The 14,182-nt window shown below is 44.2% G+C and overlaps 1 protein-coding gene across 3 annotated transcripts; it reads left to right on the plus strand.

Annotated features, from left to right (window-relative positions):
* Positions 1 to 2,874: 2,874 nt before the first annotated feature.
* LOC126563737 (nipped-B protein-like) lies at positions 2,875 to 13,302 on the plus strand. Of its 3 annotated transcripts, XM_050220433.1 has the most exons (17): positions 2,875 to 2,987; positions 3,062 to 3,445; positions 4,211 to 4,519; positions 4,655 to 4,953; positions 5,383 to 8,634; positions 8,700 to 8,894; positions 9,179 to 9,271; positions 9,340 to 9,633; positions 10,247 to 10,422; positions 10,491 to 10,660; positions 10,732 to 11,010; positions 11,114 to 11,349; positions 11,422 to 11,887; positions 11,969 to 12,134; positions 12,457 to 12,634; positions 12,716 to 12,958; positions 13,093 to 13,302. In XM_050220433.1, exons 1-17 carry the CDS (start codon positions 2,921 to 2,923, stop codon positions 13,300 to 13,302), a joined length of 7,017 nt encoding a protein of 2,338 aa, XP_050076390.1. In that variant the 5' UTR covers positions 2,875 to 2,920. The 3 variants fall into 3 exon arrangements, with proteins under 3 accessions (XP_050076390.1, XP_050076389.1, XP_050076391.1); XM_050220432.1 differs by having other exon boundaries at positions 4,211 to 4,953; XM_050220434.1 differs by lacking the exon at positions 4,211 to 4,519.
* Positions 13,303 to 14,182: the final 880 nt, after the last annotated feature.

A 14,182-nucleotide genomic window follows, 5' to 3' on the forward strand; every position in this document is an offset into this window, starting at 1 on the left:
TGCGTAGGCTTGGGGTTAGATTGTGTTGTGCCACCATTGTGTGTTGTGTAAACACACACACAGACACCAGGACGCACGCGGCAAGATCTCAATGGCCCAGGTGCATTACAGCAGGGAAAAGCAGACAACAAAAGCTCCCTTTTAAATTGTTAGTGGAAAATAGTGCTACTCTTTGTGTGGGAAATTAGTGTGGTCAATCGGTACTCCTTATCTCGTAGAAAAGTGCATTTTATTTTTCGGTCACCCAAGGACTGTGGCATGCTGGGATTGTTTCAAAGTGTGAGAAGTAACTACCCAAACGACTAATTCCAGTTTGCAACTAAAAGCATCATCGCAGCAGCTAGGAATATTGAATAGACGTGTACAGATAGTTCCCACTATACGCTATCAAACGAAAAGTTCTTTTTTAATTAACATTTAAATGTGCGTGTGTGCCTTATCTGGGTGTTGAATGGAAGTTAATTGCGATTCTTCCGATCAAGTATCAAAATAAAAAAGAGGTTCCTTTTCTTATTGGCACAAAAACCTCGACCAGTCTTGGTTTACGATTTCTGACTTCCATGACTTTATTTACCTCATGCTGGGTAGTAGGTTCTACTGGAAGACACTAGGGTAAATGATATCGTCCATGGTGTGTTAGCATGCCGTAGGGCTACCACTAAAGTAACGCATTCCTCTTAGCTTAACGACCTAGTACGTCACGCCAGCCATCTAATGGCTTACAAGACTTGCTGATACCACGTAGTTGGATAGTCAGTCCACACTTCGGTGCAACGGTTCGGATGGGTACCGCATGTACTGAACTAATGAGCAAAAATATTTTAACCAAATCAGCCACTAGACTGTCATAACTGCTAGACCCCATTCAAAATGACAAGCCAAACAGGTCCGCCAATTATACAAAAGTCGGAAAAATCATGAAAACAGTCAATAGCTCTTTACCACTTTGATTGTGGCTTTCTGCGAACTACCTATACTTGTAGACCAACTCAAAGTTGTAAGCAAATAGTCTGGTTTTTATAAAAAATAATACAAAATGTAGTTTAAAGGTAATTGATTTTTTATTCGTATTCGTTTGCCAATCGAAGTACGTGGTACTGATAATGAAAAATTCACACGAAATGCCGCCTATGCCGGATATTTACTGTAAGCCTTTTTTCTATTAGCGTCCTGCCTATGTAGGGAATTATTCTATAAAATTTCTACATTAAAATTTCCTTGTACGAAACGAGAAACAAAATTGAAAGGAAGCTTTTTTTTTGGAACATTTTAAATCGCTCCAAAATCCCACGCTTTTCACATCCATCAATCGAAGTGAGCAGTTTTCGCATTTTCGCGAACAAAAGAATTACTTTCGCGCTGCTACACATTTTGACAGCTGCTGCTGGTGCCGTTGCCGCGCGTGTTTCGTCGCTTGTGGTGCTGGGCGATTCGGTGGTTTCTTTGTTTTCGATCCTGTCCAAGGCTGGCTGTCTGGCTGGCTGTGTTTTCTGCAGGAGAAAATCTGAGCATCCACCACCCACCGGCAGTGCGTTTTCCGAGTGCAAACCCTAGGTTGAGGGGGGGGGGGGGGGTACATTCGAAAAATTGTTAAATTGTGAAGCATTGTGTAAAGTGTGTTGTGTTAACTATGGCTATGGCTGGCCAGCTTGCGCTTACACACCAGGAACGGTGGGTGTATGCTGGGTGATTAATTATTATGATTTGCCTGTCCCTCCACTCGAGGTTAGCCCCTGCTGATAGCCAGCGCCGAGCAATTGCAGTTACGGTGGAAGCTGTGTAACAATTGTTTACCCTTTTCTTCGCACGCGGCGCTGGAAAGAGAGAACTCAGAACTGTCAAGATGCGTCTCACCGTATTATTGTTACTATTATTTCCATCTGTTTCTCTTGCTCTCTTTTCTCATTGTTTGGTGCACACGCATACACAAGTAACAGCAGGACAGCTTCTGCCGTGCGTCGGATGAAAGTAAGAGGTTGCGCGTGTGTGCGTTGTGACGCTTTTCCGCTAGCACGCGAAGAAAACAGTGTTTAAAAAACCGACAACACACCAATGGGAGAGTTGGGGAGCGGGAGATGGGTGATTGGGGGGTTTGGGAAAACTCTTGGCTAGAGTAGGTTTTATGTGTTTGTGCGCGCGTGTTTTCCTGCAGAATCTTGACGACGCGCGGTATATTCTTCAACTGCGCGCGCGGTGAACGTGTGTGAGTGGCTGTGTTTGTATGTGTTCGTGCAGTGTACACATTCAAAACAAAAACTCTCGAAGGAAAACATTTTCCCGCGAATCTAAGCAAGCAACATTGCGGCGAGTTTCTTTCGACACATCGCCGGTTGCATTTTGCAGTGCATTCCCGGTTTTTTGTTTGTTTTGGCGTCTCTCTGTTGCATCTTTTGAAGTAAAAAAAAGATTTTATTTACTTCAAAAAAAAAATTATTTTTTTTATAAGAATCTATGTTACTTCTCTGATGTTTCTTTGAAGAGCAGTTTTGGAGAAAATCTTTAAAAAAAGGTGTTTGGTATTTAGAATATTTAGAGTCCTTTCAAATCTTCTCTTGTATGATTGAGATGTAATCGTTAGCAATTTGGTGAGATTATATTGTACCTGGCTGTAGGATTGGATCTGAGTCCTATTCTTCAAACATAAGCTTCACTCGTTACCATGGCAACAGGCACTAATATCCGCACCCTATCCTGCAGGAACTGGACCACTTACTCGGCATTCTTCTGAGCATCAATACGCCTCGCAACGAAGCAAGTGCTGCTCATCGTGGACGTTAACTCATGCCCGGCCATTGTGCTTTTGAATATATCCCGTGAAAATTGCTTGGAACACACCGATTTGCCAACCGGAAAGTCGCCACATTTCCAAAACTCCTCTTTTGTTTCGCCGCACACCTATCCGTCAGCAGTAACAGTAGCAATGAGTGATAGAGATGTTCCAAGCGTTCCAATAACCACACTCGCTGGTCTCACCAGTCTTTCCGATCGTGAGTATTACTGTCGCAATTATTGCAAGTTGTCCACCCTTAATAAAGCATCCTTTTTGTTTGTTTTTTTTTAGTGCTAAGCGAACTTCCCATCTCCGATTCGTTGTCCGTGTCAGGTTCGCTAAACCGTTCGCTTCTGTTCCATCCGCGTGTGGCTGAGGAAGCGAACAATTTACTCGCCACACGGGATGACGCACTAACTGCACAGCTCGTTACGGCTATCGAACAGACCAATTCGGACAGTATAGAGCTGAAGGATCAGTACCCGCAACCTGCTACTCCTGCCAATGGCGGTGTACCGATCGATGGGCCGGCTCTGTTGCAGGCAATTCATGCCAGCCGGCCGAATGTTTTCAAGAGCCCCTACAATCCACAAATTCACCAAATGTTCAGCAGTGCCGTTGCGCTAGGGGCAGGCAATCAGCAGCAACAGTTGGTGGCGCAGCAACAGAAAATAAGTAAGTGGGGAGGGGTGGGGGGGGGGGGGGCCTGGAACACGAACAAAAACTGAAGAACTACACTAACCCCAACATGTCATCTAACCCAAGCTTAAACTAAATTACGCTTAGTAATGCAATAAGCGAAACTGCATCTTCACAAAATAACTCACCAAATAACCTCTGCATTGTTACATCTGCATTGTTACTCTGCATGTGCTACATTGTTGATAACTTTTTATAAGATCTTTTGGCTCATGTTGTAGATATGTACATTGCACAATAATCTGTATTAGTTATACAAGAAACTATTGTTGTTTTTGCTGCATTGCCGAAGGAAAGTCTACTGTCTGCAGGGTCAATAGAAATCGTGCAAAAGATGCAAATAACCATTTGCACCTAATCGAAAGATTGATTGTTGTATTTATACTAACATTTACTGAAGTATCCCTAAAAGCTTTATTAGTCAAGTTATTTTTCATAGTAAAGATTGTCAATGATTTGTTGTATATATTTTGATTTATTATTGTTATTTGCAGATTTGAAGGTAATTAGCTAATTTATTATTAAGGTTCGTCATCGTATTATAAAGTTCTAATGTATATGTTTTGTATAATATTCGGTACACTTTGCTTAGGAATAGTTTAAATGTTTTCTTTGTACATTTGTTTATATTTTCTACCTTAGAATCGTTTATTTAATCATTTTCGTTTGTTTTTCTTTTTCTTCATTGTAATTGTCGATTGTTTTGCGCTTGTGTTTATTTGTACGTGTGTATGTGTGCAGCTCCAACATCACAGACACAGTTTTACAACCTTCCCAACGAAAGTTACACAAATCTGGTCCAATTACAACAAACGTATACGAATCAGCAACAAGTACCAATCGAACAGTTGCAATCGGTGTTTCAAAATCAACATGACATCCAGCAGCAGTTGCAGCAACAACTTCACCATGCACATCAGACTGTCCCAAACATGCAGCAACAGCAGCAACAGCAGTTACTCTCCCAACAAACTCAGCTTCTTCAGCAACAGTTTCAATTTGCCGACCCAAATCACATCATCCCTACACCGCAAGCCACCATCATTCGTGGTCAGCAGCAAAATTCCTTTCCCACCCTTTCCTCCCAAACGCCAACCGCCGTTATGATAGGTCAGCAGGGTGGTGGCCAGCTACAGCAACAGGTGATTAATATACAAAATGTTCCATACTCGTCCAATTCTGCAGAAAACAGCCAACTGCAGCAACAGCAGCAACAACTCTTCCAACAGCAGCAACAGCAGCAACAACACAATCAAAATGTGATCGTTTCTCATGCATCCAACATCGGGCAGGATCAAACTTTACCGGCATTGGATCCGCATCAAAGTGTGATCCAGCAGTCCTCCACGGCATCATCCTACACAGCCGGTGGTCCGATCCATCCAATCGGTGTTGGTTCATCGACGGTGGTCTCAGCACCGGTCGGTAGTAATCAGGCGACGACTTTGTTGCAACTAAATCACTTAATCCCACAACAACAGCAGGTATGTATTGGATTCCTATTCTGGACAATTCCTTTAGATATTCTGTTGCATGCAAAACTGGACACATTGAAACCAAATTCAAAAGAGAAGTTATTAATAGGAAAAAATATTTATGGAGGAAATCAGTATTCAATAGAACAGAAATCGTTAAAATTTACATTTTTTAATGGGATACAGGTTGTAACAGCCCATAGAACAGGCGTTAGAACAGTACAAACAAAGCGGAATTCGAGATACACAACATTTTCCAACTGGAACACATATTACATTATTTTAGCTACACCTTTTCAATTGATAACACAATTTCCGATTAGTTTAGACCAACGTCCAGCGATTCTAAACTTTGACGAAGGCTATGTTTTTCATACAACGGTAATGATAAATGGCAATATTCGGTTAAAATAATATTTTTTTCTCCCTTTTTTGCAGCACCTAAATGTGATAAATCAAACGAATAATAATATACATAGTGCCTCAACCCAACAACAGCAGCACCAATATCCGCAGCAGTCGCCACAGCAACAGCAACATCTGCAAAATCACAACACTCTATTGTCGCAATCTCAACAGCAGCAGCAGCAGCATCAGCAATCTCATCTCAACAATGGTACCCCAGGCGTGGTCGCCACGTCCGGTGGCATGAATCATCAGCAAGCTCTGTACCAGCCGCAACAGCAACAGCAGCAACAGTTCGCCAACGCCAAGCTTCCCGAAACGGCACCCCGGAACAACGAATATTTGCAGCAACAGCAGCAAAGCAAAAATCTCGACGCCCGAGGTCGACCGTCTCCAGCGCAAGGCAGCACAGCACCGGACACGGTCAGCACAACCGCCACATCGCTAAATATCGCGCAACAGCATCACGCAATGAAGGGTCCCCAGCAGGCACAAACCACAGCGCATCGATACCCGACGCCACTGCTGGGACCGAATAAACCCAGACCACCGGGAGCGGGCGGTGGTCCACAAAATGCTACCACTACTACCACACCTGCCATACGTCCGATCGGTGTAAGCGGTGCGTTGATAAGCAATGCGTCGTCCACTGCCTCGATGAATCGTCCGACTGCTGCGCCGTCTCAATCGAGCAGTAGCAGCAGTACAGCAGCATCAGCAGCACCGACCAAACCAGCACCAGCCATCAACAAACCTCCGCCAATCGATGCGAAGCATCTTTTCCGATTTATACCGCTCAGCGAAGTGGACACACTGAAGCTACCGAAAGTGATCGTCGGTTCGGAACGGTTGTCGGAAAAGCACACGAAAATGCTCGTTGCTGCCGAAGGTCTCAAAAAGTTCGTTGCCGAAGAACCCAAAATGGCCGCCCGTATGGGGCTGGAAAAAAAGTCTTTCGATCAGATATTCAGCAAAATGAAAGAGGAAGAATCGGCAGTCCGGATTGGACCCGCCTCGAAGCGGAAAGCACAGGAAAAGATTGAAGAAAATCCGGAAGATTATTTAAGCCGACCGAAGCTAAGGCGGGTTGAACGACCGGCCGTAGCACCGGTGGTGAAAAAGCTTACCAAGGAAGAGCTGATGGCAACCAACACGTACCAGCGGTTCGTTTCCGTGATGAACAAAATTTTCGATCAGCTCGATGAAACGGAAACACCCACGATGGAAGAGGGCGACGAGCAGTACGAGTGTATACCAACGGGATTGCTGAATAGTATTAGTGCTGAAGCGGCCAAACTAAAGGTGCGCAATGCGATCGATGCAATACCGGAAAACAAGCTTACGCTGCTCATTACGTACGCGATGCGATCGATACATTCGGCGAAGAATTTGAGCGGCTCGGAACTGCAGGACGATCTGGTCGGGGATGAGTGTATCGAGAAGATACTAAATGCAGTTGAGGCGGCTCTACTGATCTGCTGTCTTTATACGAGCAAAAATACGAAATTTCTCCAAGAAGACAACATCGATGCGATCATCAAGTTCGTACAGTTTCAGCTGCGGGAAACAATTTTTCCCTCGTACGATCCAGTTTATTCGGTCGAAACGAAGCGAAAGGCGGGCGAGGGCAATAAGAAAAAGAAAGCGGTCACGTACCAGCAGAAGGGTATCTCGATGCTGTACACGAAAACGGTCGAACTGTCGAAGCAACTCGTAACGATGTTCGAATCGTTCCACTTTGTCGACACGATCGTAATACACGCGTCCTCGCTCGGGGTGGAACCGTTCTTTGTGGATAACATTGAAACGCTTCAGTTCGTGTGTCTCGATCTGGTGACGACAATCTTTCAGAACGAAAAGTACGCACACCATCGAAGAAATATTGTGTCGGACATTCTGACGTCGTTCGATCGGTTGCCACACTCGAAACGGAATTTGCGACCGTACAAGCTGGTCAACAATGGCGGCAATATACAGATGATGACGGCACTCGTATTGCAGTTGATTCAGTCTTCCGTCATCCTACCCGACACACTCACGACGGATACGGCGGGCAGCGGTGGTGGTGGGAAAAGCACGGACCTGTTTATCTTCGGCAAGTACAACACGGCCCTCAGCATTGGCGGTAACTTTCTGACCACGTTTCTGGACAAATGTAAAAGCCGCTCGAATGAAACCGACTTCCGTCCACTGTTTGAGAACTTTATACACGATCTGCTCACGACGGTTAACAAACCGGAATGGCCCGCCGCAGAGCTGTTGCTCAGCCTGCTCGGTACGATGTTGGTAAAGAAAATGTCCGACAAAGGGGTGGAACAATCGATTCGCGTAGTGTCGCTCGAATATCTGGGCATTGTGGCAGCAAGGTTACGGAAGGATACGGTCGAATCACGCTGCAAGGTCAAAACGATGGATACGCTCATCCGGTACATTAAGATCGAGCAGGAAAAGGAAGGTGATGAGCCGATGCGGAACAGTAAGTTTCAGCTGGACGAGGAAGAGGAACGGACCGAATTTCTGCAGAAGATACTGCTCGATTTTCTGGCGGTGAATGCGCACGAAGGGAATGTGGTGTGGAATCATGCGCGTCACTTCTACCTTACCCAGTGGTATCGGGATTTGATGCAGCGGAAGAAAAAGATTGCCGAGGGCGAGAAGGGGTATGCGTCGAGGAAGAAGGGTGGTGCCGGTGGTATGAAAAAGCGGAAACGGTACCAGAGTGATTCGGATGGAGGATCAGATGGTGGGGCGGACGATTCGGACGAGGGTGATGGGAATGGTGGCAACATACGGGAGGGACAGATCGATCAGGAGCTAAACAGTGAAATCTTCCGCATGCTGGACACACGGAAACAGTACTATCTTAGCCAGGTTGCACCGTTTGGTGGGCGTGCTGCCGGGAGTCGGTCGGGCGGTGCACCGATCGGTGGTAATTACGAGATTAAAACCTACATCGATTACAGTAACGCGAATCTGATCGCACAGTATCTTGCGAGTAAGCGTTCGTTTTCGCAAAGCTACGACAAGTACCTGCAGAAGATCATTCTGGTCGTGCGGGAACCGGTGGTAGCGATACGAACCCGTGCGATGAAGTGTCTCGCCAACATTGTGGAGGTCGACCAGATGGTGCTGGCCCGGAAGGATATGCAGATGGGTGTGCAGCAGAAGCTGCTCGATACGGCCATTTCGGTGCGTGAGGCGGCGGTAGATCTGGTCGGAAAGTACATTCTGTCCGATCATGAACTTATCGATCAGTATTACGAAATGATTTCGCAGCGAATACTGGTAAGATCGGAGTGGACAATGTAATGTTAAGAAACACATTTTAAAATCCTTCTCCCTCTCGTTAGGATACGGGCGTTTCGGTACGGAAACGGGTAATCAAAATCCTTCGAGACATCTGCATAGAGTATCCGGCGCACGAGAAGATACCGGACATTTGTGTGAAAATGATCCGGAGGGTGAACGATGAGGAAGGCATCCAGAAGCTGGTGATGGACGTGTTTATGACGATGTGGTTTACGCCGTGCAATGATAATGATAAGGTACGTGTGGGAAGAAAAGCATCAGCAATTCTGCTTGTTCTTCTTGGCTTAACAATCCACTAAATAACGCTGGTCATGTGATAGCTTATTAGAATAGTTAAATAAAACTAGATACTCAGTCCTCACTGCTCGTTAACGGTCCGAATGGGATTTGTTATCCGGTCCTACCGTTGTGAAGACCGGCGAAGTTGTAGCCTCTACCACCGGGCCGCCGAACATGAATATCAGTCAAAAATCCTAAAACCAATTAATTACACTATCGTTTTCCAATCTCCCACAAACAGGCTGCAATGGATAGGAAAATTACGCAGATTATAGATGTCGTCTGTTCGTCACACGAAACGGGGACGCAGGGTTTTGACGCCTTACTAAAAACGGTATGCCAGTTTTTACAATAGTTAATTGTTTCTGTCGAAAATCATATTTTTCTATTCCTATTTTGTAGATATTCGAACCAAAAGAGAGCAAAGATGATTCGAAGCTAAAGAAAGAGATACCCAAAACTTTGATCAAAGCCTGCCAACAAATTGTGGACGGACTGGTGGAGGCAACGATGCGTCTTGAGGGTGCGGAAAATACGCGACTCGTCGGCTGCATTACGGCCCTCCATCTGTTCGCCAAGATACAGCCCCAACTGCTCGTTAACCATGCCATGTCACTCGAACCGTATCTGAACATGCGTTGCCAGAATCAGATTATCTCGAAATTCATTAGCTCGATAGCGGAAATTCTTGAGCAGGTATGTGTGAGATTGTCCTTAAATGCCATTGCATAATTTTTTGCACAAAGTAGTAATGGTTCATACGACTTTTGTTTCTGATCGACCCGAAGCTAAGTTCGTTCCTGTAGGAATCGAATTTGACACGAAAGTGCAACGAGTTCGGATCGACCTGTACGTGCAGCAAAGCATATGGTCAACCTGAATCCATTGCTTAGAAGTTGAGTCGAACCTACGGGTCGGCCCGAACCAACGATCTGAACTGACATATGCTTTGCTGCACCCACGGGTCGACCCGAAGTCATAGGAATGGCTCCAACTAATCTACTAATGACCGCTGATAATATAAGATCACTTTCATATCCACTTTTTAAAAAGCTGATTTCGATACTTTACTAAATGTTGGTAGAATGATAAATAGAATTATTTTTTATTTTCAACAGAATCGAAAAAAGCGACTAATTACCCTTTTCATGATTCATTCGATGACAGGAACATTAACAATTGGCTCCACAATTTCATTTTTACCTGATCTGCAATAGTATTGGCGATTACTGTACATGATTTTATTATATTATTAAAGTCCATCACTAATACAAAGCTCATTAATATCATTCCTTTCCCTGCAAAACAGGTGGTTCCCCTAATGGATCATCCAAGTGAAGTTTTTCTAGCGGATCTCGAATCACATCTGATGATACTGATCGTATCGCAAAGCCGCGCAATCGTACTGAGCTGCGTTTCCTGCCTGTCAACGGTTGTAAACAAAATCACTAAGAACTACAAGCTGATTCGGGACTGTTTCGCAAAGTAAGTTGGAGGCGCTTGGTGTGAATTCTTGTACGTCTAGTTCTTAAAATGATGCATTTGTTTTGCAGGTTGTACAATAACTGTCTACTGTTGATCAAGGACAAGCTGGCGTCCGATCCTTCCATACCCATCGAACAGTACTTTCGGCCACAGTTTCGACGGAGCATATTTACGGTAGGATTGATTATGCGGTACTTTGACTTCCGGCTGCCGGAAGTGTATGGTGAGCCCAATCAAGGTGAGTGAAATCAAATATACTCAAGCGCCATTAAAATGCCTCTAACCGCGGGTTTGTGTATTTCTCCGTAGGCTCCAATCTACCAGCGAATATATGTGAGGATGTGTTCGCAACATTGGCATTTTTCCTGTCGTGCGATCATAGTGAAATGTGCAAAGAAGCGCTTACGTCGATGGGTAACTTCTGTGTGAAAAACTACGAATATCTGATGAAGGTCGAGCTACGCGATTACTACAACTATTTGCTGACGCAAGACAAAGTGCTAACGGACATGAAAATAACGGTGCTGAAGAATATTCTCATGTATCTGACCGAGGCAGAGAACCAGATGGTTCGAAACGACAAGGAATGTAAGTGGCTGGAAGTTTGACTTTTACACCCAGCGCAATAGTGGAACATGTGTTCCTTTACATATCTCTGCTAACACTGTTATTTGATCTTTCTCTGTATTAGGGTCAAAACAATCGAAAACAGAAGATCTGAAAGAGATGGGCGACGTGTCGTCCGGTATGGCGAGCCGCGTGATACAGATTTATCTGAAGGAGATACTGCGCAGCTTTCTGCACCGGGATTACGGTGTGCGGACATGGGCGATGCGGGTCGTCGAGATAGTCCTGCGGCAAGGCTTGGTCCACCCAGTACAAATAGTTCCTTACCTAATATGCTTAAGTACCGATCCGGAAAAAGATGTAATAGCAACTCTCTTCTTCAATGTTCTTCCTTCGAACTTGTTATAACCGATTCGTTCGTACGTTTTCTAGGTGGCACACAGTGCGGACAGACACCTGCAGGAAATCGACAAACAGTACCCGGGCTTTGTAAATATGAAATCTCACGCTGGCATGCAGCTGTCGTACGAGCTACAGGAACTGTTGCAGCGACGAGACGAAACCAGCATTGTGAGGGGCTACCGTATACGGGATCCACAGGAACCTCCGTCGGCGATGAACGGATTCCTGTACACGTTGCTACGAGGAACTAAACCTCAACGGCGTGCACTAATCCAATCGATTACGAAGCAATTCGATGAGGGCAAAATAAGCTTGCGGCAAATGTTGTATCTAGCGGACAATCTAGCCTACTTCCCGTACGTCGTGCAGGATGAGCCGCTGTACATTATCCATCACGTTGACGTGCTTATCTCGGTAACGGGCACAAACTTGCTGGCAACGTTTCGGGAAGGTTTAAAGCCACTGCCAGGGACCGAAGCGAACACCGAACCTAATGGTAAGCAATCTCTTTTAGTGAAGTATTTCAAGATTAACCCAAATATTGATCTGTATTGATTTTTTTTTCTCTCCTTTTTAGCACAAAATCCCCTCGAAGATGATGATGACGATGATCAAGAAGCAATATTAAACCGACTTCCGGACGATACTTCCGATTTGGAGAATTGTATACGGTCCGCGCAAGGTTGTATGCTTCTCTTAATACTCAAACAGCATCTGAAGGACATTTACGGTATCACGGACAGGTGAGTGAACGAAATTAACCAATACAGGGTTACTCCAACTGTTCAAGATACACTTAGATTACACTTTCTTTGTTTCTCTCTTTCGTTAAATTTATTAATTTAACGACTGCCAAGATTAATTAAGATAGATACCGTTGTTAGAAGGGTATAGTTTTGGTGTTGAAGTCTTAGGTTGGTAGTCCGATGAACGATCTTTTCATTGCTACATTGGTTGCTAAAAAGTGTTGTTATATTCAACATAAACATATATATTATATAGTTATATGTTATATTCAACATAAAAAAATGCTGAGTTAACCCCGATGTCTTCTCGTCATTTTAGCAAAATATCACGATATTCCCCATCAGAATCCGGCAAAATCTACGATAAAGCCATGCAACGAAGGTCCAACTCAATGTTCGATCCAAAAGCAACGATAACGCTACTGAAGGAAAATCGTAGCGACAGTGATGCGAAGGGTGAAAAGGAACGGATTGAGCTGGTGCAACGATACTTAGACGTAAGGATGATGCGTTAATTCATTTCCATAAACCGCGGCAAATTTTTAACCACCCTTTCTCCATTCGTCTTCCCTCAACAGTTCAAACAGCTGATGCTGAGGCTAGATCCGGACGATCCGGACTTGCTGGATGAGGACGAAAAGCCCAACTCGGTCGCCGGTACACCGGTCAAACAGCCACCAGTTTCTTCTGCATCCGCATCTACCAATCAACAGCAAAATCACAACACAACAGTAACGGATAGAACAAGCAATAACGTCACCCACGTGAACAACGTAGATAGCACCCGTGACGGTGGACCCGTGACGGTTTCGCAACAGAATGTGAGTGTTTAAAAGCAGTCGTGTTTAGAGGAGGAGATCGTGGATTGGTGTGAGTGGGCGGGTTCTAACACAACTATTATGTCACGTGCCATTTTTGCCACCCAACCTCTTCCTAAAAAAAACAACATTTATAGGATTATAGCAATCGATCGTCGTCTAACCATGGTGTCGTCAGCAATGTGCCGAAAACACTGAAATCCACATCGAACCGGCAGCAACTGTCCTCGGCGGCTGCTTCACGCAAATCGGCTGTCAGTGGACGCTCTAGCACGAAGAAGAAGAAACGGAAAGTGTCCAGCACGGAGGACGAGGAAAGCGATGCCAGTGACGATGACTACGATTAAGTGGCGTACTCATCATCTACCTGCTCTACCGACACTACCAACCACGGACCAAGTGCGGATCGCCCCTCTCTGTGTGTTTGTGTGTGTGTGAGTGTTTGTGTTACCAAGTACCTCCTCCCTGTGAGCATCCTTGTATGAGAGTTTCAACTCGCCAGAGTCCCGGTTATATGGAATGGATTTATTCTACCTTCTTTTTCCCTTCTCTAGATCATAACAGCTTTGTGTCTTTTGTGTAGTATAGGTTTAGGTTCTATGCCTGTCTGTTTTTTTTTTTTCAAATCTGTCTGTCCTTTACTACTTACCACAAGTACACTATCGATTATGTTCTTTGTGCTAGACATCTAATAACCAGCTGGTAGTTTCCATTTATGGTGCGCATTCCTATTCCGTTAGACAAAACAAAAGTACTATATTAGAACCCGCGCCAGGATAATCGAATGCATTTCATTTATTTCTTTTTTTCCTCTTACGAATCATCTTTATTTCATTGTTATTATGTCGTTAGTAAAAACTATTTATAAAACAAAAAACGAAAACAAAACACAGTAAAATCCATGCAATACAAATCGAAACTAGAGAAAACTCAAACAATTAAATTATAAAAAAAGGTTATTCACATAGACGTTTCAGATGAATTTGTTGAGAAGAATTTAGAGGGGAAAAACCAACGACGATTCGATGGATTTCGATCAAAAACGGAACCATACCGAAAAGACCCTTTATTTAAGTTTCTTCCACATATACACATAAAAAACACGAAATTAGTACTGAGTAGGTTTGCGAAAAACAAAACAAAATCAACCCCGCAATAATTATTGAGAGAAGAGTAATTTTTTAAAAAAGTTTATCGAAATATTTATGAACATGTTTGGAAGAGATT

Source organism: Anopheles maculipalpis, chromosome 3RL (genome assembly GCF_943734695.1).
Source record: "Anopheles maculipalpis chromosome 3RL, idAnoMacuDA_375_x, whole genome shotgun sequence".
In the NCBI taxonomy this organism is placed as follows: domain Eukaryota; kingdom Metazoa; phylum Arthropoda; class Insecta; order Diptera; family Culicidae; genus Anopheles; species Anopheles maculipalpis.